Source organism: Sabethes cyaneus, chromosome 1 (genome assembly GCF_943734655.1).
Source record: "Sabethes cyaneus chromosome 1, idSabCyanKW18_F2, whole genome shotgun sequence".
NCBI classification, from domain to species: Eukaryota; Metazoa; Arthropoda; class Insecta; order Diptera; family Culicidae; genus Sabethes; species Sabethes cyaneus.
In genome coordinates, this window is record NC_071353.1 from 4,479,113 (window position 1) to 4,506,084 (window position 26,972).

At 43.3% G+C, this 26,972-nt stretch overlaps 1 protein-coding gene across 1 annotated transcript; it reads left to right on the forward strand.

The window, feature by feature from the left end:
• Positions 1 to 18,989: 18,989 nt before the first annotated feature.
• Positions 18,990 to 21,527, forward strand: LOC128742976 (uncharacterized). Its single transcript, XM_053839479.1, has 2 exons — positions 18,990 to 19,279; positions 20,243 to 21,527. The coding sequence occupies exons 1-2, from the start codon at positions 19,237 to 19,239 to the stop codon at positions 20,950 to 20,952; spliced, it is 753 nt and encodes a 250-aa protein (XP_053695454.1). The 5' UTR covers positions 18,990 to 19,236; the 3' UTR covers positions 20,953 to 21,527.
• The last annotated feature ends 5,445 nt before the right edge of the window (positions 21,528 to 26,972 follow it).

Consider the following 26,972-nt stretch of genomic DNA (forward strand, 5'->3'; position numbering starts at 1 on the left):
CATTAGGGTGCTTCCAAGTGTGCTTCCGAATGTTCCATCGTGCAAAATGGGTACTACAGATAGCCACATTCCTCTGGCTGTAGCTAAGTTGATTAGCCTCAGGCCATTGTCATTTGTGGTAGGATGGAGGATTTCTTTACCAATAACGGGACGAAAGACCTCTTCACGTCCAATCTGCGGATTTGTATCTCCGATGACTATCTTTATGTCATGTCTTGGGCACTCTCCATATGTCCTGTCGAGAAGATCATAGAACGCCTCTTTTACGTCATCGAGTTTGTCATTTGTCGGTACGTACACATTTATCAGACTGTATTTGAAAAATTGCCCTTAATTCTCAACACGCATAGACGGTGATTGATGGGCCTCCACCTAATGACACGCTTAATTTGTTTTCCATGTAATACGAACCCGACTCCATGCTTTTCTTCATCGCCGCCACTGTAGTAGATGTGATACTTGAATGTCGTGCCCGCAATAGGATCTACTACGCAGAATTCGCGTTCTCCAAGTGACATTCCAAGTACCAAGTTTCCAATAATCGTTATCTTTTTTCCTTCCTGAATTTCTCCTAGCGAAAGTTTTTTAAGCATACCGCCTTACTGTGGCTGCGATGCCTAGTCTCCCGGACAGGGCTGCTGTCTTGGACATAGCTGGCGAGACACAGCGTTTCAGCGTTTCATCAGTCAGCCGCCCGCTCTGGATCAGTCGCTGTTGTATGCCGCCCCTAACCTGGGATACAGCCGCATACCTGGTTCGGAACCGGCGATTCATCGTGCAGTGGGATCACCGTCGTGAGCCGCCCCTAACCTGGAGTCAGACGCTCTCGGCTGGCAAGGCTGTTCTTTTTGCCAGATGAACATCGTATCAGAAACAGTTCTAAATGTCAACTGTCCGAAGTGCAATACAGTCAGCAACTGACGTTATCATACAGAAGAACTTGAGATCATCTGGGAACTTAAGTTTGCGTGCTCTGAGCAATACAAATAGCAACGGTCCCAGGTGGCTGCCCTGTAGAACGCCACAGCAGATATCAAAAGGCTGCCATATGGTGCGTCCACATCGAAATCATTTGTGTTACTCTTTACACTTTCGGCAAGCAATAGTCGGAAGAAAAGAGAAGGTAATCCTTAGCCTTTCATTCATTAGCAGGCCTTTTTCACTCAGCCGCTGTCAAAATCTGTTGTGCAATGGTGCCAGAAAACAGTGCAGCCGAAACGTAATTTTTAAATCAACATTCGTGATTTGGTGAAAAGAATTTCGGTCGTATTGGAAGTAGGAGGAAAAACAAGAAACGGAGGGGTATGGTCTAACGAAAAAATTTGCTCTAATGTATTTCACTTATACTTGTTTTAAAATACGCAAAATTGTGAACGCATTCGAAAAGCTGACCAGCATTTCCCACTTCACCCTAACTGACCGACCAGTTTGGGTGAAGTTTTTTTTTTGTTTCCACTCGAATGGTTTCTCTTAGTTCCAATTCCAACGCAGAAAAACTCTTGAAATTCAACTCTCGTCACATCCGTTTCGTTCTAGGTTTTGCGCAAAAATTGTTCAAGCTTTCGCATGGTTCCGTGTTCCGCTGGCTGCCAGTGCTGCTGCTGCTGCCCTTCTGAGAGGAAAAGTTTAGCAGCAAACGAACACGAACAAAATTAATTGATGGTAAAAAATGGGAAAAACATACAGCTTCTCCAAGTGAAGAATGTGAGATTACCCTTCTCTCCACGGACCACGTTCCTCGAGCAAACCATTTCCACGTCGCAGCTGTCAAACGAGTCGGTGCAAATTTTTTTTGTGTATACTCTGCGGCAACAATAATAATAATACCAACAACAACAACAACAAAAACGGCGAGGCGAGTGTGCATTTATGACGAGTCGCAGATCTAGTATAGACTGCAAGCAAAGAGACTCCACTCGACCGTGCCCGCTGTAGCGCGGTCGGCCGGTACTGCATAGGCCGAAGACGCCGATGATGATGCGAACTGAAATGAATTTAAAAATCTGCAGCTTGGAAACAAAAACGAAAAAAATAAATAACGCAGAGCATACGAAAACCAGTTCTTCGGTTGTTAATATCAAGAGCTCTTTTTTTGCTTGGCCTCCCTTTGGGGCACATGTACGGTTTTTAGCCGCCGCACCGCACACCACAGTAATTCGAAACCGTTCCGAGTTCGTGAACATCGCCATCATCAACCGTAATAGCAGCAACAACAACTACAACAACAACAACAACAGCAACAGCACCGGTCAACGTCGAAGCATGCCATGAATGATGATGCATCGGTTGTTTTCGCCTGTAAGTACCCATACGTATAGTTGGCTGGGTTCTTAACCAAAAACAGACCAAAACGTACGTACCAACAAAGGTTAGTCTGGTATGGTTTGGACGGCGAGGGCGAGGGGGGGAACGTTTCGGCCTGTCAAGTCAAATAATAATTGTTTTCTTGGCAATCGGTTGAATGCTTTTTCTTGTTTTTCGCGAATGCCGGTTGCATGCATGCAGCAACGGCAACGGCACCGATGCCAACAGGCAACACAGCAGCAGTGGCAGCAACGTGTTTCTGGTTGGGGAAGGTCAAGCCTGCCTGGTGCCTGCCTGCATACGATGCGATGACGGCCGCAAGAGCAACATGTGTTTGCCGTTGGCTTCCCTTCATCTCTGCTGTGGTTGAAACCCGTAAGTAAACTAGATTTTTTTGTTTTCGAGAGAATTTGGTGCCGGAGAAGTTTCAACCCTGCTTCCGAAGAAGCGGGGATGTTTGTTTTTGGGGTCGATGGTCATCGTCCGACATCCGACGCAGCGGCTCCAGTGAATTGTCTATAGAGTGTTCGTAACGAAAACCAGAGACAACAGCTATCTATCAAGTTCACATGTTATAAATTATTTTATTGCTTTTCGCACTAATACTCGTATTCGGACGTCTTATTGGCGCATGAGGATGAGGCCGAATGCAGAGAAGAAAACGAAGCACAATGATTCGTTTTCAGCGATAGATAGATGACTATGGAGTGATGGATGGATGGACCGAAATGGACGCGTTTGGTCCCGAGAAGCGAGAGAAGCGTGCACATTGGGTCGATGGCGGCGGCGGGCGGCACAGTAGATAGGCCATCTTTGTGCGCGCACGGTTGAAACGGAAATGGCGAAAATAGGCGGTTATAAAACGTTGATTACTGTTATAAAGACGGGATTTTTTTCCTCCTAGCCGTGCTCTTTTTTTCAGCAGAGATTTCGATAGATGCAGCTCTCGATTGTACGGCAGCTCTTCTGGCGGTTTCGCTGGATTGAAGGTGGCACTCACTTGGTTCCCTCGGCATGGTACAAGTTGATTAAATTGTAGATTCAGGTGTAGTTCTTGAAAACTAGCGGAATGGTTTCCGGCAGCGGCGGTGCAATTATAGACAAATTGAAGCATTGCAGTATTGCCAGCAAACACACGCATCGCGAACGTTCAGCACAGAGACGACGACGGGGACAATCCCGATTGCTCGATCACCGTGCTGTTTTGATGGACGTAAAACCGGTTGAATATCAGTGTCCAATTTCCGTTTTCACTATCGTGTAGAATTCATTTGACAATCTCTCAGTCAACGGCGATATCGGTGTCTGTAATGTGTCCAAAGTTTGACGATACTTTCGCATCTTTTACCACTTTCTCAGTTTCCGTTGTACGTGAGCCAAATGACACATACTTCACCAATACAGTGTACCCGGAAGCAGTGTAGTCTGGACAGGAAAATGTTGAAACTAACGGATTAGAATATTCTGAGAGACAGAGGTGCAGAAGAACCGTATTTCTAGCTGTTCCGGGACGCTCAAACTGCAATTTATTTTCGTTAGAATACATTTTCTTTAATTTTATTTGCAACTTACAATAAAGTGGTTTCTTCTCCCACTTTGAACTTCCTTTAACTTCTTCTCTACTTTTATTGCACATAATCCTATTAAATAGATTTAATTTTGTTTACTTTTCAGTTCATTGAATACTTTTTCAAACTTACGATTTGTTTGAAATTGTTTGGTTGCCCAACTTCGGCTCAGCTACCCTAACTTTGGATCTCTATGTATTTCTCCTTCGTTTGGTATCTTGAATCTAAATTCGGATAGCTTTGGAACTTTTTGGCGATCATTCTCTTTTACAGGTTTGTACAGGTTTTGGATTCACCGTTCAGGTCTTGAACTCTTGAAACAGGATTGCGCAACGATTTTGTCCCTCCTACAACCAAACGCAACACTATTTCACTCGAAAAGGCTTTATAAACTTAACTTTCGGCAAACTACACTTTGTTTACTTCAAGTAGTAATCTAGCTGATTCACGATGACGATTTTATGCCTCACTTCTAGTCTATATTGCCTTACTACTACCACTACATCTACACCTACTTCATCCTCTTGTTTGTTTACATCGTCTCTCTATCCCTTTCTTATCATCAGTACTCATTTGACGTACCGCAGCGCAGTGTTACCAGAAATGCTTTGCATCTCCAGCACCGCTAAGTTCACCACACCACGTCTTTGAACCTTACGGTCTGCAGTTCTTACGTCCACCTGTCGTACTCTTCCACCTGATCTCTTGATCACTGCCTCTACGATGCTACGCTTCCAGCTCTTCCGATTTTTACCATCGACCATGAAAACTAAGTCGCCCTTTTTTAGCGGCTTCTGGTCGTCGAACCACTTTGATTGGCTGTTGATGGTCGGCAGGTACTCCTCGATCCATCTTGCCCACATCTCAGCGAGATACGGGCAGCGCATTTCGCAGTGCCTCAGCAAGTTCCAGCACAGGTCACTGTTTCCCTGAGAAAGTGATTTGGGGTCAGCGCCTCCGTTTCCACCGAATCTTGCGGCAAGTAGGTCAGCGGACGCATATAAATCATTTCGGCCGCCTTCGCAAGAATTGTCGCCAGAATTTCGTCCGTCAGCTTCTTTCCATCATTCAGTGCTCGCATTGCTGTCTTCACCGATCGCACCATGCGTTCCCAGATGACGCCCATATGCGGCGTTCCAGAAGGATTGAAGTGCCACGCGGTAGAAGGACAGGCCATACTTTCAGCACTCTGTTGATTGATGCTCGCCATCCGAATCATTTCGTTGTTTGCTCCCTGGAAACACGTAGCATTGTCGGAATAGATATGACTTGGCGCCCCGAACTTGTTACGGAAATGAGTGATGGCCATCCGCCAAGACTCCGTCGTTAGACTGTGCACAACTTCAAGGTGCACTGCTCTCACGGCTAGACAAGTTAATACGGCCAGCCAACGCTTCTTCTTTCGCCGCGTCCGACTACTACTTCCACCGGGCTCAGATAATCGATTTATTGAAAACATTTTGTTGAAAACCGTCTGCGAGCTTGCGTGCCCGAACTCCCCATGATAGTGTTGGATCAGTCGCTGTGTGATCTCGTGCGATTGCGATAGGATGATCGGATACTTCTTGTCGAAGGGGAGTTCCTCGAAATTCGTTAGCCTCCCGTCCATACGCAACACGCCTTCGTCGTCTATCATTTGTGAACTCTTGTAGATGCGGCTATTCTTCTTGACCTTCTCTAACGGCTGCCCAGGTTGGCGTTGCAGATTGTTCGTGAGAATGCTTTCACGAGTATTCGATGTTGCTTCGTCGTAACCCGTGTCGTTAAAGTCGACTCGCCACGTCGTTTACGACGGCAATTGTCGATGAAGTGCACTACCGTAGCCGTCACTCGTACAAGTCTTGTCCACGAAGAAATTGCTTCTACATTCACCACTTCGTGGAACACCGTTTCTTCAACGATCGACTCTTTCGATGACCACGTATCTTCTGGTCGGTACAGAAATTCCGGTCCTTTGAACTATACACCATCGCTTTGAAGCGGCGGGCCTTGCTCCCACTTCGTCAGTACGTCCGCTACGTGGAGTTTCGACGGTATCCATCGCCAATCTAACACCTTAGTGTGCTCTAGGGTTTCTCCAACGCGGAATGTTTCGAATTGCTTATAGCGATGTTGGTCGGAATTGATCCAGCTGCAAACTGTTGACGGTGCGAGAGATGTCGTACGAATGGATTTCCAAAACCGAATGATTCAAACGGGCTCCGAGTACCGCGCCCATTAACTCTAGACGAGGGATTGTTTGCCGCTTTATCGGTGCAACCTTCGGTCGCGACATCATCAGGTTACAATGTATCATGTCTTTCACCACCGCTCGCAGGTACGCCACGCATCCGTACGCATGTTCGCTGGTATCAGTAAAGATGGGTACTTTCAACGACTCGACTTTAGCGCGCTTCGCATCGCCGATGTAGCAGCGTGGAATTCGTATGGCTTCCACTTTTGGCAACAGTTTGGTTCACTGCTTTCACAACTCCCAGCACTTAGTATCGATCTCTTGATCCCACTCGCAGCTGAAACGCTACAGGTGTTGGATGGTGAATGGTGACAACAAACCGAGCGGATCGAAAAACCCCATCACGCAGCTTGCTGCAATCCGTTTTGTCGGCTTCTTTCCTTCGAACAGGTATGGAAGTAGCGCTTCGCGGTGCGTCGTGGAGAATGCGAATTCATCTGTGTTCGGATCCCAGATCACTCCTAGAACTCGGTCCTTCGACGTTTGTTTGTCCTGGTTAAAGTGTACTGGTGCGACTGGCTTCGTCTTTCCCAGTTTCTGGAGCACTTTTGGCGAGTTTGACACCCAGTTTCGGATTTCGAAGCCTCCCTTCCGGTATACCAGACGCACCTCTCGGAGCCAGCTTTACTGCTTCTTCGACGGATTCAACGCTGTCGAAGTAGTCGTCGACGTAGTGCCGTTTAATGATGGCCGCGGCTGCTTCCGGGAATCGACCAGCGAACTCGTCTGCGTTTTTGTTTTTACAAATTGGGCCGAACATGTAGAAAATGCCGACCCAAAGGTTGCCACGTCCATGACGTAGATACTCGGTGGATCGTTCGGATCCTTCTAGTAAAGACCCCGCTGCTTTTGTCTGCCCTCGACAACATTTCCTTCACATCTCCGCCGAAAGCGAGTCGCCATTCTCAAACCACAGAGAACCTTTACCAACGATACAAGCATGTCTGGCCCTTTCAGGAGTAGCGAGTTCAGGGTTATCAGGGGTTTTTTGAGTTTTGTACAACATTGAGTGGCAGATACCAGCCCTCGTCGAGTGAAAATCCGGTCAGCTCTTCCACTGTAGCCAAATGAGCGTACTCCTTCTCCTGATACTCGTCGATTTGCTTATTCACGTTCTTCTGCAGCTCCGGGTTCTTCTATAGTCGCTTTTTGTTCATACGAACAAGGACTACACAGTCTTTAAGCAGTGGAAACTCAATTTCTCGATCAGCTAAAGCTAAAGTAGTCCTTCGTCGGTTAACTTCCTGCCCGTTTCTACTTATGCTCTCGATGGCCGTCTTTGCGGATCGAACCAACCTCTCCCACGCCCCTCCCATGTGCGGCGCTAAGGGAGAGCTGAAGTGCCATTTTGTATTAGCGTTTGCAAAAGTCGCCGCCAGGCCAAGGTTGATCTGCTGCATTAGCATCTTTTCGGTTCCGATGAAGTTAGTGCGGTTGTCACTTTAGACCTCCAAAGGAGCTCCTCTTCGCCCAACAAATCGACGAAAGCAGTAAATGCAGCTCTCTGTGATCAAAGTGAACGCGATCTCCAGGTGGATTGCTCTAACAAGAGTCCCATCTTCACCATCACCGGCCCAAACCAAATTCTCCCTAGTGGTCGTGGCAATGCATAGATAGTTTTTTCAAGCTCTCTTTTCCTCTCCAGCGCTTGTTGGCAATCGTGCACTCGAGGTTTCTTCACCTAGCATCGCGAGTGTATCCTCCTTGACTGCCGCGCGTGTCCTGCTTCATCCGTCCACGTGGGTCCACAGAGAAAGGTAGAGCTTCATCCAGTACGCGTGCGTAGTTCTCGGCAACTCGCGGGTGGTATAATTGCGGAATGTTAAGCCGAGGAAGGCGGCTTTGTCGCGAGGTATAAAGGGTACTGCTACTGGTATAGGTCAGATGATCGCCAGGTGGCTTGGTGGATATCTTTACAGGAAGAGAAAGTGATTCTGATTACCAGGCCTCGAGAAGTTACATAGCTGATGCATTGTTGACCGTTTATCATTCGCGTCCGTGTGCAGGCTATGGGGCTCGATCACCGGTCTATACATTGCTTCCCTGCCGATCTGGGCATTCATATTCCCGATGAAGATCTTGAAGTCCCTTGGTGAGCAGCTGTCGTACGTTGCCTGCAAATGCTCATAGAACTTAGCTCGCTTTTCATTGAAAAACTGGATTAACGTATTGTATGTTAAAAAGGCTCAATTTTTTATATTGGTAATTAGCGATTTACTGGAAAACTTATCGTTTTTGACGTAGGACTTCGTCTTTCAGGAAGGTAGCTGGTATAGGGGGTAATTCCAAAAAATCTCTCGAAAAGTGGTCAGGTTTTGAACGCTTAGCTTAGTGGTTTCCCGATCTACTTTCAATATTCTTACACCAATCGATTGGAAAATCTTCTAAGAATTGGTCCAAATGAAGAAAAGTATGGATTCTTGATGTTGAACTGTTGAAAAATTGAAAATAATGAACCTATGTTTTATCAGAATTCTCGTTTCATGATTGGTTGTTGGAAATGACGTCATCAAAGTCAAAATACGTTTTCACACTTCGGTTTATAATTCAGTCAATTTTGAATAGATTTCCTAGATATTTACACCAATTGACCGGAAAATCGATTTGGAAAATATTCAAAATATAGAAAACAAAATATAGAATCAATATTTCAATGCGCGTGATTGAAAAATTTAATTATTTCCATAAAGCAACACGGATTTTTCCCTGGCAGATGTACCGCCACCAGCCTCGTACAGTTCTCATAGCTGTGTCTTACATACATGGAGCAGGGGCTTCAGGTTGATGCAATTTATACGGATCTAAAGGCAGCCTTCGATTAAGTTAATCACCAAATCCTGCTAGCCAAAGTTGACCGTTTAGGGATATCAACAAATCTTATCAATTGGTTCAAGTTGTACCTGACTGATCGTCGACTGTGTGTAAAACTGGGCTCAACAGAATCAGGAGAATTCCGTATTCGTTCAGGGGTCCTACAAGGCAGTAATTTAGGGCCATTTCTATTTATCATATTTTTCAACGACATATGCCAATGCTTACCGGAAGGTTGCAAACTACTGTATGCCGATGACCTTAAAATTTTCTGGGTAATCAAAACCTCCACTGACTGTCAGTTGTTACAAGGAGTCATCGACAAATTTTACGACTGGTGCAAACGCAACTTCTTGGTGATTAGCGTAGCGAAATGCTCAGTAGTCACTTTTACAAGGAATAAGCACCCGATTCAATGGATGTACATGATAGGAAATGAACACGTTGATAGAATAAACGTAGTACGTGACCTTGGGGTTATGCTAGACTCTGAATTGAACTTTCGGGAGCATTACAGTCACATCATTGCCAAATCTCCGAGAAATCTTGGGTTTATTCTTCGTGTCTCAACTGAGTTTCGTGACCCGTACTGCCTGCGCGTTTTGTACTTCAGCCTGGTTCGATCAGTCTTGGAAACAGCAGCCATTGCATGGAGCCCGTTTTGTAGTGTTTGGACAGCTAAAACCGAAAAGATCCAGTCACGGTTCATAAAACACGCCTTGAGATTCCTTCCATGGCGCAACCCAGATGAGCTACCGTCCTACGAAGCACTATGCCGTCAGCTGGGAATGGACACCCTCGAAAAGCGGCGAAACATCCAAAGGACGACCTTCGTCGGCAAGGTTCTACTGGGAGAAATCGATGCACATTGGATCCTCGCTAGAATAAACCTCAATGTACAGCCACGCCATCTCCGACATTGGAACATTATGAGACTACAGCAACACAGAACAGACTACGCAAAGAATGAGCCGATCGGATCAATGTGTTTGTTATTTAACCGGTACTATTGTTTGTTTGATTTTAATGTTAGCTCTAGTGTTTTTCATGACCGTTTGACAATTTTTATGTAAACCCCTAGCTTTATCTCTTAGTTCATAAGTGTTCATGTAGACCATTTGTCCGATGAATGTAAACAAATAACAATTTTTTTTGCCTTCCCACGTCATTGCTTCCCTAGCACGGATGACAGAAATATTTACGATATATATGAGCTATGGGTTAAGCTTCCTTATGATTGCATTTAATTTACGCCCTATATAATCCGATCGAAAATTGTTGCGCTTCAGCTGTTGCTGTTTCCCCGGATAAGGCAACGAAGACATCCAAATTCACCAAGCGAGACGCCAACAAACCGAAGAATCCATCGACTCATCCGCCAGTGAACGATATGGTTTTGGCTGCTATGACTGCGCATCGTCAGTCGGTCAGCGGCTTTCGCTGGCGACACATCGGGCAGGCAGCTTTCGAGTCACATCCGTGGCATAATTTTAAAGGTTGTATTTGAAACATTATTTGCCTTACAATCTTACATGCACATCGTCGTCAGTTGATCATGTTCATCGGCTGTTGAGGAAAGGAAAGTATGCTGAGCGTGTTGGAGCTGGAGCACTCGTCTCGCTGCCGTGATGGAATATCTGGCTGCTGAAATTCTGGAATCAGCTAGAAATATGCTGCTCGCGACAACAAAACGACCAGCATTATCCCACGTCAGTTGCAGTTGGCCACCTGGACTGGTATTTCATCGTGACTCATGACCATACACGAATGGCTTCGTCGATCGCATAGCTGCTGAGGCTTTCCGGTTGGTCCGTTGCAAGCCGTGCCTGGTTGTGCGGTTATCGGTACTCCAAAAGTACCGAAAAGAGAATTACGTTAGGTGCGTTAGTGCTAGTTTAAAGCAAGCTAGAGTTATGATAATCAAACAATTGGTCCTTTTAAGGATCACGCAACGATTGAAGAGTTTATTATATTTTCTTGCCCAGTTAATACCATAATAGCACAGGCAACGAGAGAAAAGTTGAACTTTTCGCCGTTGCGGACGACTAACAAATGGCGGGAATAAGTTTTCTGGTCACGGGCGACATCTTCTGCCACTTCCAAAATCGGTTGAGGATAAAATGCATACGTTTTATGTTTTATGTTTATGTTTTATGTTACTACTTTGATAAACGTTGCATGTGTAGGTTGTATACATGAAGAATCGTATTATTACATACATGGATACATCCTACTATCGCTACAAAGAGACTTACGTTGTCCTACGTCACCTATGCGGTCGTGTCTTGTGCACAACCCCTCAGATTTTTATACCATATTTAAAAATACTAGAATACAAAATGCTTCATTATAGACAAACGCAGCAATAAAAATGCTCAATCGTTCTTGCAAAGCTTCATTGATTCTAATTAAAAAATTAGTGCGAAATCGATATCTATTTTTGTAAAACAAACTAACACAGACTTTAAAGTAGGTACACTAATGCCTTCAAACCTGTGATGTGAATTCGTTGAATAAGTAAGAAATAGAAAATGCCAACTCAAATCCAACTTTCGACACTTTCTGGCACTCTAAAGCCATCAATCATGCTTTGTCACGAGCGGTTCAAAGTGTATCCACCAATGGCCGGACTTTAGCAGTTCGCTAATTTTAGTCCTTCAAACACACCGCCCCCGAACCTTATAGGGATTCTTCGGCTATACAGAGTATCGAAGGTAGAGGAAATTCTCACCTCGGCTGCTATTATTTTCACTTCTAGCCACAAAACTCGACGTAGAACAAACAGTTTCGTTTATTTGATTATTTTCCCCTTTTCCCTTCTATCCGTTTTTGACAGGTATTGCACCATCTATGCCAGAGAACGGAAAAGAAATTCTGTTTCGTGCCCGTTTCAACCATACTGGATAAAACGGCTGGAATCAGCCCGTTTGGAGGGAACTGTTTTTTATAACAACTGACACCGGACAGCATGCTAACGAACCAACCCAAATGCCACCGAAAGAACACTAGGCTAATGCACCGGCCATGGAGGTATGTACCTATATATAGTACTTCATAATAAATGCTCCAAAAGGCAACATTTCGCATTGCCGCGCACATGCAACTTTTCCCACACCACGCACGTCCGGCAAGTGTGAAAGGAAGGGTTGATTATTCCACCTCCGACCATCGATGTCGGGTTGACATGCAGACAGAATGTCCTAAATCGTCCTACGTTTGATCTATACGTCGGTCGTTCGAAAACGAGTGTAATGACAAAACATACTGCAACTGATAAAGGTTAGTGGTTTCATCTACGATACATACTCACCGGTGGTTAATAATAAATAAGATGTAACTTTCGGAAATCAACTAGAAAGTACAAGTACTTATATAATATTACAGTGAACATGCATTAGAAGATACAAATTGGGACAAACAATTGGGTTACTAACTTTTGTTACCAACTGTGAACCTATGCCTAGCAGTGTGACTGCAAAATAAGACATACTTAACGCGTGTGTATGTGCACGCATGCAATTGCTAGAATCTACTGTCTATTTGTCTGAGCCAAGTATCTACACCTCCTACTAAACCGACATGACTGTTCCCCCCAGGCCAGGTACTAGAAACGCGGAACTACCGGCGAAGAGGCATGCAAAAAAAAATGTTTGATGAGATCAAAAGAATAATTTTAGCTGGAACTTGGAAACATGGTTGCAGTTTTTCCATGTTATGATTTTTATTTTTATTATGCACGGTACCAAACAATGTAGAACATCAATACGAGAGGGATGCTTTCACGTCCTACACGTAGCGAGTTCAATGTTCGCCCCATTACCTACGTGGGTATTTTTTCATATTGTACGATTCAAAACGTGAATCTACGGCTGATGGGTAATCCCTGTCTACCGGAACAATTCGATTACAATTAGCTTCCTAAGCTTCATCGATCAAACGATTGTTATCAGTTATCACATCGACACGGACTACCGAAATGCGCTCGCAATTAACCACCTTGTCAAGTGGTGAAACCTTAAAACTACAGCCCCAAGTTCTTTCGTCCTCTGTGCAATAGAAGTCACTTGGTTGGAAGAATTTATTAAGTACTTACTACAGTTGTGTTACCGGAAATTTTAAAAAAAAAACAATTTTTTTGTACCCATTCTTCAATTTAATTCATAAAAACTGGTTCTAGTAACTTAACCTAACCTAGAAGAGAAAAAATTGGCAAACCAAAGCTTATTTTCGAAGTACATAAAATGTACTTTAGATAATTTTTTTCCTACATATTTTTAGCAGCAGTCCTGCTGGATCAGGGGCCAACTCAAGCTTGAAAAGCAGTGAATGTAATTGCACACACAATGGAACACCTTTTGCTCTCCCAGTGCACGTACATTTTATATAGTAAATATAACTTTTTTTTTGCGCTATTCACTTTTCTTATGCTTCCATGCTAGAACAACCTGTCGTTTTTTCGTTACATCACTTTTCTGCTTGTGCTATTTCGGTTCGCTCCGCTGTGTTTTTCACTTTTAATTATTACGAAATACTATCACGTAATTTGATGGAATTAGGTGCTGCTGTTTCTCGATTGTACTTTTTTGCTGCTCTTTTTTTCCTGATTTTCCCAAGTGAGAACCACAAAAGGTTCGAAATGTAACTGTCTGGTAGTGTGTGATTATGTCCACAAATTAGCTCACAAACTAAAGGGCGTTTGGTTTGTCCTACAGGCAGACTGGTGGATGTTATGTTAACATCATTAGTTTACCAGTTTTGAAACATATTTTAGGCAAGTTCTGTATTGGAAAATTTCCAAAACAATGTCATTCAAAATGTAACGAAACTTCAAAGAACTATCAGTATTCCTTTTGATTCGGCTTTCTGATTTATTTAATTAATTAAACGCTTAGTTTTTTCTTTAATGCATCTACTATCGCCAAAATTTCTTGGAGGTGCATGTAAAAAATGTGCTGTTGAAAATGTCAAATTGTTTAGTCCATTGATATCCTTTTTGAGTTCGAAATTTTCTTGATATTCCCAGGTTTAATTGTTACTCAGTAATTAGCCTTAGTTACTCTGGAAGTGCTTTAAGTGAATAGATCCCGCGAGTGCGCATACACCAATACTATTATTATTGTTCCATAAATGGTCTCTGTAGACTTTCACCTTAAACAAATCTACTATATATCAATAATTGAAATTATTTCAAGACCATTGGTTACTATCACGGTACTCAGGAATTTAAAAATTATATAGGAAATGGGTCGAAAAGTCTTAGTATTTCCCAAAACGAAAAGCCTTGGGTATAAAACTGTCTTTTAAGACATTATCGTTGTTTATCGTCCGACTTCGCAGTCGGTTATTAGAGTACATGACAATTACAGGGCTAGTGCAACGACTCTATTGACTCTACTTAGCAGCACCGCCGAGTCGAAATTCGAACATACTACGACTGTTTTGTTAGAACAGCAGCGTACCTCTAGGCCAATTGGGAGGCTATAAATATAAATAAGGTACGGGACCCGCCTATTTGCCTTTTCTTTCGCCAATGAAAATACTTCACCGACTTACAATTTTAATATGTTATAACTATTTTCTCAAGACTGTAAGTAATCTACTATTTCGTATTCAAAGAACGACAAAACCACCTGTTCTTCCACTAGAACTAGGCCATAGGCCGAAAAAATAGATGCAATCGCTTAATGGGCCGAAAATACCCTCCCGTGCCCTAGGTATTTATTTTAAATTCATCAGACTTACAGTTTCAGGCACGCTTAACCACGTGCTCGTCGTTGACTGCCATATATCTTACACCTCGGTGAATTGCGCGCCTTCAGCGGGTACGGTGAAAGCGCCGTCTGTAGAAACCTGGTCAAACACAAAAAAAGCTTAGTGTCCACAGCCACACATTTCGTAGCGCCACACCTTTTATTTAAAGCTCCGCATTTTATCGGTTCCACTCGACAGGCACCTTTACGCCGCAAGTGTCGGGTAGACGAAACTGTATGTTTACTTCCGCACCCAATCCAATAAAACCAGCAGGCACAGATTAGAGATGGCAAACATCGATAATATCGATATTTTCGAGGCATCGATATTGCTAATTGCAAGGAAAATTGTCCAATCGATAAGTGCGGAATCGCTCATAAACTATTATTTGCAACTTTTTTGTTTATTTTATTTAAACAGTTTTGGCAACCATCGGACTGTCATATTTTAACTAAAATGTTAAAAATTTCGCGAAATGGTTCACAGCCTTAGAATTGGATAGACCTTTAAAAAGGGATTTCTGACTGTCTGTCTCTCAGTGTGTGTGTTCCTTATAGAATCCAAAACTACTGAACCGATCGGCGTGAAAATTTGCATGTAGAGGTTTTTGGGGCCGGGGAAGGTTCTTATGATGGTTAGAGACCCCTCCCCCCACTAAAAGGGTTCCCATACAAAGGAAACACAAATTTCTGCATAACTCGAGAACTAATCATGCAAATGGAACCAAATTTGGCATGTGAGGGTTTTTGGAGACAAGAATTTTTTGTATGATGAATTAGGACCCCTCCCCTTTTTTGAAGTGGGGGCTCCCATACAAATGAAATACAAATTTCCTCATAACTCGAGAACTAATCAAACAAATGGAACCAAATTTGGCAAGTAGGTGTTTTTGGAGGCATTTTTTTACTACGGTGAGTTGAAACCCCTCCTCTTTAGGAGGGGAATTATAATCCCTCCCTCCTTCAAGAGGGAGGGGGGGCTCCTATACAAATGAAATACCTCTTAACGGTTTTTCTAACGGGAAGGTTTTTGAAATTTTTTTTCTATGGTGAATTAGGACCCCTCTCCACTAATGGAGGGAGGGGAGGAGGTCTCCCATACAAATGAAATACGAATTTCCTCATAACTCGAGAACTAATCGAGCAAGTGGAACCAAATTTGGCATGTGGGTGTTTTTGGAGGCAAGAAGTTTTTCTATGATAAATTAGAAAGAGGTAAGCGGTGGGGGGGCTGCTCCCCGCAGAAATCCCCTCTGTCTAGGTTTATTTGTTTTCCTAGGTCTACTGACCTCTATTACTTTCCTTCAGCTGGGTTCGAACGAACGACAGCCAGTAACCCCAGTAACACACTTGGTTTTAAATAAGAATTGACAACAGATTTAAAACGAACCGAATTGCTGACCTTTCGTTTACACATACTTAGTTACGACCGAATTAAGACTGCAACAGCGCAAGAAACGAGCTAAAATGTAACATGTTTGTGAAATATTTCAAAGTGACGCCTATGCGTTGCCTGGTTTTTCTACTACCAACAGAAAAGTTTAATCGCGCTGTTGACAGGAATTTTTTTCTGATATTTCCCTGAAGTTATACATTTACAAGCAAAATAATGACAGTCATTTTTCGCAAGATAAAATGGCTAAAGTATATTTCGGTAATTCATCAATTACTCAAAGCAACATTGTAGCCTTCAAATAACCCAAACTAAAGTGCGATTTTAAATTTATCGTGAACTTTGCCATTTTACTTCCGAAAAATTGATGCGTTCAAGATATACTTTTATAAGCAAAAGTTTAATGGAATCGAAATAAATATCATTTTTGAACAATCTGACAAAACATATGTTAATCTCTTTGAAAACCGGTGGGATATTCTATGTTAATTATGTTATATGCCCCTTGTATACATAAAATCATTCTACGACACAAAAATAATGATCTATTTCATTACATTGTGGCGCAGTCATTGACCATGTTTATACAAGATTGCGTTCAAATGAGCACACCGATAGCCGAAAAATTCGAAACCAACGGAGAGCTTTACTGTATGCATTTTGTTTTGCGTTAGCTTACAACTGATTCACAGTTAATTTTTATTTGTAAAAGAACTTAAATTGCGCTCAAAAAATAGTCGGAAAACTCATAAATTGGAGCATTTAAGCTCAATAAAATTTTGCAATGTTGCGAAAATATGTCAACTTTATTGATCTACGCTGTAGTCATAGTCATTGCTTCGCCCGCTGGTCAATCACAGAGAACTAAATCTTGATGTCGCTGCCATCGCTGCTATGTAACTCCAGCACAAAGAAATATTGATAAAGGTACATGGATATTTTTTAATGCGTTTGGCAAACTATTTCTGGAGGGCGCTATCGACAGATTTTACACACAAAAAATCGATTACTTCCTTCGAGCCTGTTAATCTGTGCTCTGTGCTATTCATATGCGTATAATTTTTATGTGTATTTCTGGGAGGATTGTGTTTATATGCGATACATCAGCGTTTCCCAAATGGGGGTTCGAGAACCCCCAGGGGTTCGCCAAAACTTTAGATCACTGCAGAATAGTATAGGGAAATCCGCCAGGGGGTTCGCGAACCGAGAAAGGTTGGGAAACCCTGCGGTACATGATAACCATATGGAATTTCATATGTAAATCTACTATTAATTACGTGCTGAATATTTTGAGTGTACTTCACTGTAAGGAAAAATTTGAAAGTTGTATATTAAACTATCCATGTTTTCATAGATACTAAACTGCCAAAATGAATCAATTAGGGTTGAACTCCTCAGAAACTTGCGAAACTTGAGATTGTGACAAAGGTCATTCGAGATTCACGATTTATGCACAACACAGTTTAATTTGTGGGAATACGAAGTTTGTCGGGTCAGCTATGTTCCGTGGAATTGCGCGAATTACGACGCATATTTTCCCAATTAAACAAGCCAATTGACTTTTTGAAGCATTATATGGTATATTGAGGGTAACTAATCTATATGTTGTAAGTAAATCAATAGTTTATGTTTCAACATTTCAGGTCTTAATCTTCTTAATCTTCCCTGCCTATACGAAACACCTTACTTTACTCATTTGGAGCCTCGATTTGACGATTCGATTGGTGTTTTATGCCACGGTCTTTGCGCGTCTGTATTTTATATACCGTCTGTAGTTGAAACCCGTGGCACAGCAAACAGACATAACTGTTGGAAGAAAAATCAACAAAAATTATCATACCTCACATTTAGCCTGAACACTAGCACCATCTATGATCGACATTCCCAAATATTAAATAGCAACAGGAGTATCCCTCGAACTAGCAAGTATTTTTTTATGGGGAATTCCCCTTCTTTCGTCAAAAAGCGCCACTTTGACCAAAACGGAGACATTCCTAACTAAGTCCAAATTTGAAATGACGGTTTAATCGGTACGAAGAATGGAAAACGAGTGTTATGTCTGTTTGTCGCAACTACGTCGCACGAGGTGCGCTGTGATCGCACATTGATGCGCTATATGCGCTGTGCACGTGTGATGTAGTTGCGGCACAAAGAACCAGAATAAAACCAAATGTCGCACGTCGGTTATTACGGTTTTCAATAGCAATATTACAGCGACATAAATGCAATTTAAAGAAAATTTTCTCACGTTTAGCTACCAGTTGTTCAAATTAAAAACTAACCCCGTTAGTTTGCATGAGGAATCGTTCAAACGAACGGGGGTCCACTGTATAGTAGCTCCAGCAACCGATTCATGCAAAACTGATGGGTTAAAGTGCATTATTTGCTTCGCCGTAATAGGCGGAAGAGAGGTGACACAAAGAGAATCTCTCATTGTCACTTAGATCGAAATGAAAAAGTACCCGAGTAATGCTGTTTTTATCATTAATGTATACCGAATTAGTTAAGAACGATTACTTGGAAATTGCTGATTTGTAGCTGTGTTGTTTTCTATTGACAAACGACGGTGCATGATCGGTTGTTAATTTATTGACTAAAACTCGGTACAACAGAACAGTTTTACTAGTGGATCAAAAATATTTCAAATTTAAGGCTTCTCTTGTCAAAATGTACATAGTTTGTCTTAAAAAAATATTGATACTCATATTTCAAGCCATGTTGGTACCGATCGATAATATCGATAGTCAATTTTATCGATATTATTCCCAACCCTGCAGACACTTGCGGCTTCAAACCAAACTGTCAAAGCGTTCGTAAACCGCCGGCACTCGGCTGTCATTTCGTTTCGTTTAGATGTTTATAGTGTTGGTGAGCCGGCATCTGGCATTTTCTTTCTTCCTGCTTGCATTGCTGCTGTGTTGGTCTCTGGATCTGGACGAAACGAAACCGAACGCGAATTGAGCCAAACCGTGCGTGCTGCTGTGCTTGGTTCTACTACTGTGATTAGTTATCGAGGTCGAAGATTGGCACTTTCCCGTTTTTTCGCGGCTTTTTGGATCCAAAATCGTCAGCCCCATAGTTGCAGCAGGGTGCCGAGAAACCACCATTCCACGCAGAACAAGGACGCAACTAGACATCATCCGTGGGAATTGAATTCTTGAGAGAAGAAAAAAAAACATGGCAGAACCAAGCAAGGACGAACTTCGCAAAGAAATTGCTGGTGAGTAGTTTGATAAATTTATTTTTATTTTATAGTAGGTACCAATAATGTAGCGGGCAAAAAAGTCTGGTTAGGAATGTTTAATACGGTGGTCCTAATTATGAAAATGGTGACTTGGGGGGCTCGGGTGCAGCGCACCATTTCTGATCGTAAATGGTGGCTTGTGAGTGTGTGTTTTAATGATTGAATATAGGTAGTTAGGAACGAAAGCGTCGGTAGTTTCTTGATACGCATTGATTTCATGAGCGTATTGAGAAAACAATCCTTTCCTGTGCTTGTGTCGTAAAAGATAATGATAAGTTTCAGTTTATCGGAGTAGGCACTTGTTATGGAAAATGTTCTTTATTAAGATAACTTGCCGGAAAGGTACTAAACTCTATTGAATACGGTGCCTCTGCATTTTTGTTATTTGTCTTTCAAGAATCTATCTAGTCTTGAAAACAAATACCTAAATGCCAAATTTTCAAAAAAAAACAAATTTTTAAACATTCAATGGCTCTTAATATATTTCATTTATTTAGTGGTTTTCAATTGCTATTTGTTTAACTAGGAAAGGTTATTTTTAATTCGCTGTTTACGAAGTTTTTGAAGTATATGTACCTAATAAGTTATCATAGTCAAATATGAGAGTCATTAGGAAATGACGTTTCACTTCCAATTTTGTTAGCAATCAACATATGCCAAACCAAATAAAAATGCGTGTGTAAAAATATATTTAAGTATGCAAGGTATTGCATTCATATTCAATTGATTATAATCAAGTAACGATGCGGTCATGTTCATGATTAAGCTTCTGCATGAATGCATTCACTACTCCAGTTGACAGTCAATGAAACATTGTTTTCATCGCAGAAGGCGGGGAAAATGTCTTAGAAATTACAAGCTTGTTAATAGGCAAAGAAATAGGGAAAAAATATCAACTATCCAGCTCAAAACTTGCATTTGTCTATCTTCGTTTTGCAGTAATTCTCAAGGATGCCAACCTGGAGGAAACAGCCGCCAAGAAGGTGCGCCTTCAGCTGGAAGCCAATCTGAACTGCGATCTATCCACCCGGAAGAAGGAAGTCGACGATCTGGTAATGGAGTATGTTAACGCACAGGACGAGTCCGGAGAGGAGGAGGAGGAAGAAGACGACGAAGAAGAAGAAGAGGAGGAGAAACCGGTTAAGAAAGTCGAGAAAAAGCCAGCCGGCAGGCCCAAGAAAAAGAAGAGCGAGGATGAAGATGAAGATGACGATGACTCGGATGACAATGCCGGCAAGAAGAAGGGTAAACGCGGTGCACCGGCTAAACGTGGACCAGCAAAGAAGAAGAAGCGTGGATCGGACAGCGACGAAGATTCAGATGGATCCGGAGAATCGGATGATGATTACAAGCCGAACAAGGTACCGAAAGGGGCTGCCAAGAAAGGTCCGACTACCGGCCGAAAAAGCACCGGTTTCACTCGGCCTTACACCCTGTCACCGGAACTGGCCGCCATCTGCGGTGCAGATTCTCTTCCCCGACATGAAGTGGTCAAGAAGGTTTGGGCCATCATCAAGGAGCGGAATCTGTATGACCCGAAGAACAAGCAGTTCGCCATCTGCGACTCTGAGCTGCAGAAAGTCATCGGTGTCAAGCGGTTCCGTACGTTCGGTATGCTCAAATATTTGAAACCGCATTTCCTGAACTAATCGTAAGCAAATAGTGGCGCAAAAGTATGTACGTACCATTCTCAACTTTTAGTTGTCTCTATCTTATAACTGTTTGCCGACTGCGGGAAGGCCACTTCCAGTAAGCCACTCACTACTAATATTACATAATGGACAAATGTGTGTTTTATGCAAGACAAACTTATTCCGTAGATTTCGTTCCCGAAAGCAAATCAAAAATGGGAGGTAAACTCGAAGCTAAGGCATCGTCCTGGTTTTTCGGAAGTTATTGTATGAAACTAATAGTTGTGAAAAATAGAATCTAGGCGCATGATGAAAGCAGCATATTTTCGAATTCACCTAAACAAATATTAAAAAATACGAACAAGTAATAGTTATATTAACATGCACTACAATGACCCGATGGTGATTCTATCGAGGCAACATGATTAAATTTTATTTTATTTTTTCCGCATTTTCGACGGAATGAATCGAAAATGGGATACAATTGGTTTTATTTTATCAAAACTATGGTAGCACCTAGAAATATAAAACGCAAGAGTTCATATGATTGTGGTAAGAGCAAAAATAAGTTTCTACAAATAAAAGTAATCAAAATACAGAAATCTGTAATCATCGGGTCGAAAGGTTCAGCTACTAAAACTTTATTCGAAATTCTGGCGTGTTTGTACCAAGATAACACAAATTACTTTCATTTTACCCATTTAAATTCTATGCTTTAAAATTGGGAGTTTTCTCTGTTTTCAAACATTTAACTTTTATTGCTCAATTTATAATAGAAGTTTGACAAGTTTAGGCTTTAAAGTTGACCTTTTTCCATATATGTTATAAATATTTTTATCAAAAACCTGTCAACCTGAGTAGTTTCACAGTTCGATTGGTACAACAAAAGTGAATCGTCGTATGATAGAATCTCGACTGGGAAAATCATACCCAATGGGATTGCAGCAATAGCCGCAATTGGTGCCTCTGCTTACGAGTCCATCCAACTCCTTTTGGCCCTTCTTACAACATATACGTGAAAGTTGTTCGATGAACAATTTCGAATATTACAGTCATGCTTCTTGCATACATAGGTAAATCCTTGAAGTGATGGTGGCATACATACATACTGCCGTCCGACTGCCATTATAACTTGGTTCAATACGCGGATTCCCGATATCTCAGACCGCTGGCGGTTGCGAGGTAGTCAAAACTACGTATTATGGGCGTTTGGGATGAAGATGACTGACTCAAAAATCAAGACGTTGACTCGGATACGGACGAGAAGAAGTTAGCGACGATTTGTCGAAGCATCGAAAAGAATAATTACAGTTTGGTTCAGCGAGCAGCTCACCCAGTTAGTTCTGAGTGTCTGATAGCAGATTTCCCTACTCGTTAAAAAAAAAAAAAACGGGCGGTGCTGCTTTAGAGTCAGTAGGATTGTTGCACTAACCCCGTTATTGTCCTGTACTCTAATAACCGGTTGCGAAGCCCGTTAATAAAGAAGGATCAATTCTTCAGGGACGTTTATACCCATGACTTTCCTTTGCTTTTCAGGCGCAAATACGGTAAAAGAGGTGTGGGACTGCCCGCAGAAAGCGTTCGAGGACAACGATCCTGCTGACCTCAGTAAAACTCGATGAGTGCACGACTCGGTAGAGAACTACCTAGACGAGCTGGTGAGCTTGAGCGAAGCCGGTTTTGAGGTCAATCATCAATGGTTGGCTTCGTTACTGATGAAAAAACTTCGAATACTGCAGCCTCATGACTATAGGACTTCAAGCGTCTGGAATGGAATTGACGGCGGACGTTGTAAAAGCGAAGATTTTGCAGGGCATTAAGTGGTCGTTGTAGACCAATGTGGTTAAAAAGGTGTGGAAGAAGAAGACATTTGATGGTATTAGTAGCGAAAAATCGGGAAACGACGTCAAACTACAAAAACAAACCGCGCCGAACAACGGGGTTTGTTTTTGGAGTTTGACGTCACGCTTGATCGTGATTGATCGATTTAGCCATCGTGCACGTTGGGCTCCTTGTTCCTGGTGCCGGTGGGGTTGTTGAAGAGGACTATTTTCGTCGCACTGTCGTCTGGCATCCTTACGACGTGTCCGGCCCTCCGAACTCCTCTACCACTTCTAGTTCGTCGCCGTTAACGGTTACCGTCCGTGGGAGACGCGCGTTTGTTCCTTTGAGCCTTTTCCTTTCATGTATTTGGTCTTCGACGCATTTATTTTTAGCCCAATTCTAGACTCCGCTTTCAGTCTGGCGTAGATTGCCTTCGCCGTCGCAAAGTTCCTGGCTATGATATCGAAGTCATCCGCAAAGCCTAGAAGTTGGCAACTCTTGGTAAAAATCGTGCCTCGTTTCGATACCCGCTCGTCGGATCACCCCCTCAAGAGCGATGTTGAACAGCATGCAGGATAAACCGTCATCTTGCCTCAAGAACCATCCATTGCTTCATTCTCAAATGGGAAACAACGCTAAACCAATTACTGCTGAGAGCCATTCACTTCGGGTTAGTTCGGGATTCCCAAGTAATTTCATTCCAAATTGCGGGCGTTTCAAATGGAAAATCCTTTCAAGTGAAGTCGGTTAGAACTGTGTTCGAGCTGAATCTTCCAATACAGTCGCTGAATCCGGAACAACTGTCCCAGAGATTTACCCATATCAAAGGATTACCAATAGCCGGCTATGAAAATGCTCCGCCGCGTATGCTTATTGGTTTAGACCAACTGAACTTGTCAATACCGCTCAAGTGTCGTGAGGGACAAAGAGGAGAACCGGTGGCCACGAAAACGCGACTTGGTTGGTGCGTATATGGCAGAGGAAACGAAGCGAAGTCTGTAGGGGTTAGCTGCCACATTCTAGAAGTTCAACCAGAAAGAGATCTCCATGAGATGGTTAAACAGTATTTTGACAAGCAAGATGCAGGAACTAAACCGGTAGTGGAGCTGGAGTCAGCGGAAGATGCGAGAGCGAAACGGATATTGGCTGAGACAACGATTTGTGTTGATGGCAGATATGAAACCGGGCTCCTCTGGAGATACGACCCGAAAGCTACCATATGGCCCTCCGCCGATTGGAATGCCTGGAACGCAGAATGTCTCGTGAACCGGCGCTGAAGGATACTGTCTTCCGACAAATCGAAGACTACCAGAGAAAAGGTTATGCACATCGCGCTTCAAAGGAGGAACTGGCTAACGTTGACCCCCGTAGACTGTGGTATTTACCACTCGGCATTGTGTGCAATCCTAGAAAGCCTGGCAAGATTCGATTGACTTGGGATGCTGCGGCTAAAGTGGACGGTATTTCTTTCAACACGCTCCTCTTAAAGGGACCGGATTTTCTGACCTGCTTAGCAGGAGTTCATTGCCATATCCGAGAGAAACCGATAGCAATAAGCGGTGATATACGTGAAATGTTTTACCAATTCCGTATACGACGTGAAGACCGCTCCGCTCAATGCTTCCTTATGCGAGAAAACCCAAACCAGGTCCAGAAGGTTATTTGATGGACGTAGCCACCTTTGGCTCCAGCTGTTCACCGTGCAGTGCGCAGTACATTAAGAACCAGAGCGCAGAGGAATTTTCTGCGGAGTGCCCCAGGGCAGCAGAGGCGATAGTCAGGTACCACTATGTGGACGACTATCTGGATATCTTCGATAGCAAAGAAGAGGCTAAAAAGGTTGCAGCAGAAGTAAAAATGATTCACGAAAAGGGTGGCTTCGAAATACGTGGTTGGCGATCAAATTCCACGGAAGTTGTTACACATTTGGGCGAAACTGAGGCCCCGGTAGTTAAAGACTTGAACCTGGACAAAAGCGATGCAGTAGAGTGAGTTCTTGGCATTCAATGGTTTCCCCCAGAGGATGTTCTGGGGTTTTTAACTCTAATGCGAAACGACATAGCTGCGATCATCAACGATTGCCGACGACCGACTAAGCGCCAAGTCCTTCGGTGTGTCATGTCACTATTTGACCCCCTCGGATCTTTTGCCGTGTACACAGTGCACGGAAAGATTTTGATTCAGTCGATATGGCGATCGGGTACGGATTGGGATGAGGACATCGAAGAAGAAGCATACAGTCGCTAGCTGAAATGGATGGGGATCCTAAATCAGGTGAAAAATACTCGCATTCCTCGTTGTTATGTTGGTTAAATGGTCACAACACCACATGTCCACATTCCGTCGAGCTGCACGTTTTCGCGGATGCTAGCGAAGAGGCATACAGTGCAGCGGCTTATCTCCGTTTTTCCCTTGATGGAACCGTCGTCTGTAGTTTGGTCACGGCGAAGACGAAAGTGGCACCTCAAGCCACTATCCGTACCCCGCTTGCAACTTCGAGCAGCTGTACTCGCTCTAGCACTGTCCTGGCTTGGATTCGGTCAGACGCCTGCAGACAGTATGTTGCGTGCCGCATCGGTGCAATTCTCACAATATCGGAATGCAACGAGTGGAGGTGGGTGCCCAGCAAAATGACCAGTGTGGGCGAGGCAACGAAATGGGGCCGCGGGCCTTGCCTATCATCAGAACAGAAGTGGTTTCGTGGTCCGGAAGTCTTCCTGGACGAGAGTCTTTCTGGACGAGATCGCCCTACTCAAGGCTGGCAAACCGTTGAAAAGTCTTCACCAATCTACAAACTGTGTCCATACATTGATGAGTGTGGAGTCCTGAGGCAGGACGGGCGGATCGGAGCTGCAAAAAACATAGAATCAAATGCAAAATTTCCGATTATCTTGCCAAAATCTCACCGGTTGACTACCTTACTCCTGGATCACTATCATGCAAACCATGACACGGTGGTGAACGAAGTTAGGCATAGCTTCTCCATTTCTGATCTTCGAGCAGCAGTACGAAAAACGTCGCTATTATGCCAGACCTGCAAGATCCGCAAATCACAGTTAGTCACGCCAAGAAAGGCACCTCTTCCAGCCGCTAGATTAGCATCACTTGAGTGCCCTTTCTCATACGTAGGAGTGGATTATTTTGGTCCGGTTCTAGTAGAGGTTGGGCGCAGTTAGGCGAAGCGTTGGGCTGCACTATTTACGTGTTTAACCATCCGCGCTGTTCATCTCGAAGTTGCGTATACTCTGAGTACCGAGAGCTGTATTAACTGTTTTCGTCGATTCGTTGGACGTCGCGGAGCGCCGCTAGAGGTGTATAGCGGCAATGGCACCAATCAGGTAGCAGATCTGTAGCGGCTTAGCGGAAACATTCACCAATGCCTATACCACGTGGTTCTTCAATCCTCCCTTAGCTCCACACATGGGTGGAGCTTGGAAGAGGATGGTCCGCTCTATCAAGTTCGCCGTAGAAAGCATCGATACAGGGAGAAAGCTCGACGACGAAAGTTTTCAGACGTTGTTGATCGAAGCAGAAAGCATCGTCAACTCTAGACCGTTGACCTACCTACCGCTGGAGTCCGAAGAGCAGGATGCCCTCACATCGAACCATTTTCTTCTTGGAAGCTCCAAAGGAATAAAACAACCAACTGCGAGACCTTCGGATCAGCATGAGGCGCTCCTGAATAGTTCAAATCAGATACGTCATCAACTCCATCTTTTCTGGCGTCGGTGGTTACGGGAGTATCTCCCAATGATTTGTAGGCGAACGAAGTGGTTTAGAGACACTAAACCGATCGAAGTAGGAGACTTAGTGTTCATTACAGACAACTGTAAACGGAATCACTGGATACGTGGACGAGTAGTGGAAGTACAGCCGGGACCTGATGGCCGGGTACGGCGAGCCACTGTTCAGACAAGCTCAGGATTCTTGAGAAGACCAGCTAACAAGCTAGCCGTGTTAGACGTAAATGATCCAGGTAAAACTACTCCAGACACGCAGTGTTACGGGGGCGGGAATGAATGTAATGGTGGCGTTGTCGATAACAGCCCTTCGGAATCTGACTCGGATCAGCGAACGTTGACAGAAGCGATGTCAATAAGACGTTAATAGAGAAAGAATAAGTGAAAGAAGAAAATCTGAAATCTAATTACTGTTAAGCCATCTTTATTGCAAGAAGCTATTATCCTATTGATTGCTCACCACGTGAATTTTCT

Excerpts from the sequence above, each read along its gene's own strand:
- LOC128742976 (XM_053839479.1), top strand. The coding sequence starts at position 19,237 with ATGGCAGAACCAAGCAAGGACGAACTTCGCAAAGAAATTGCTG. Across the intron at positions 19,280-20,242 it reads ACTTCGCAAAGAAATTGCTG|TAATTCTCAAGGATGCCAAC; the intron begins GTGAGTAGTTTG and ends TTCGTTTTGCAG.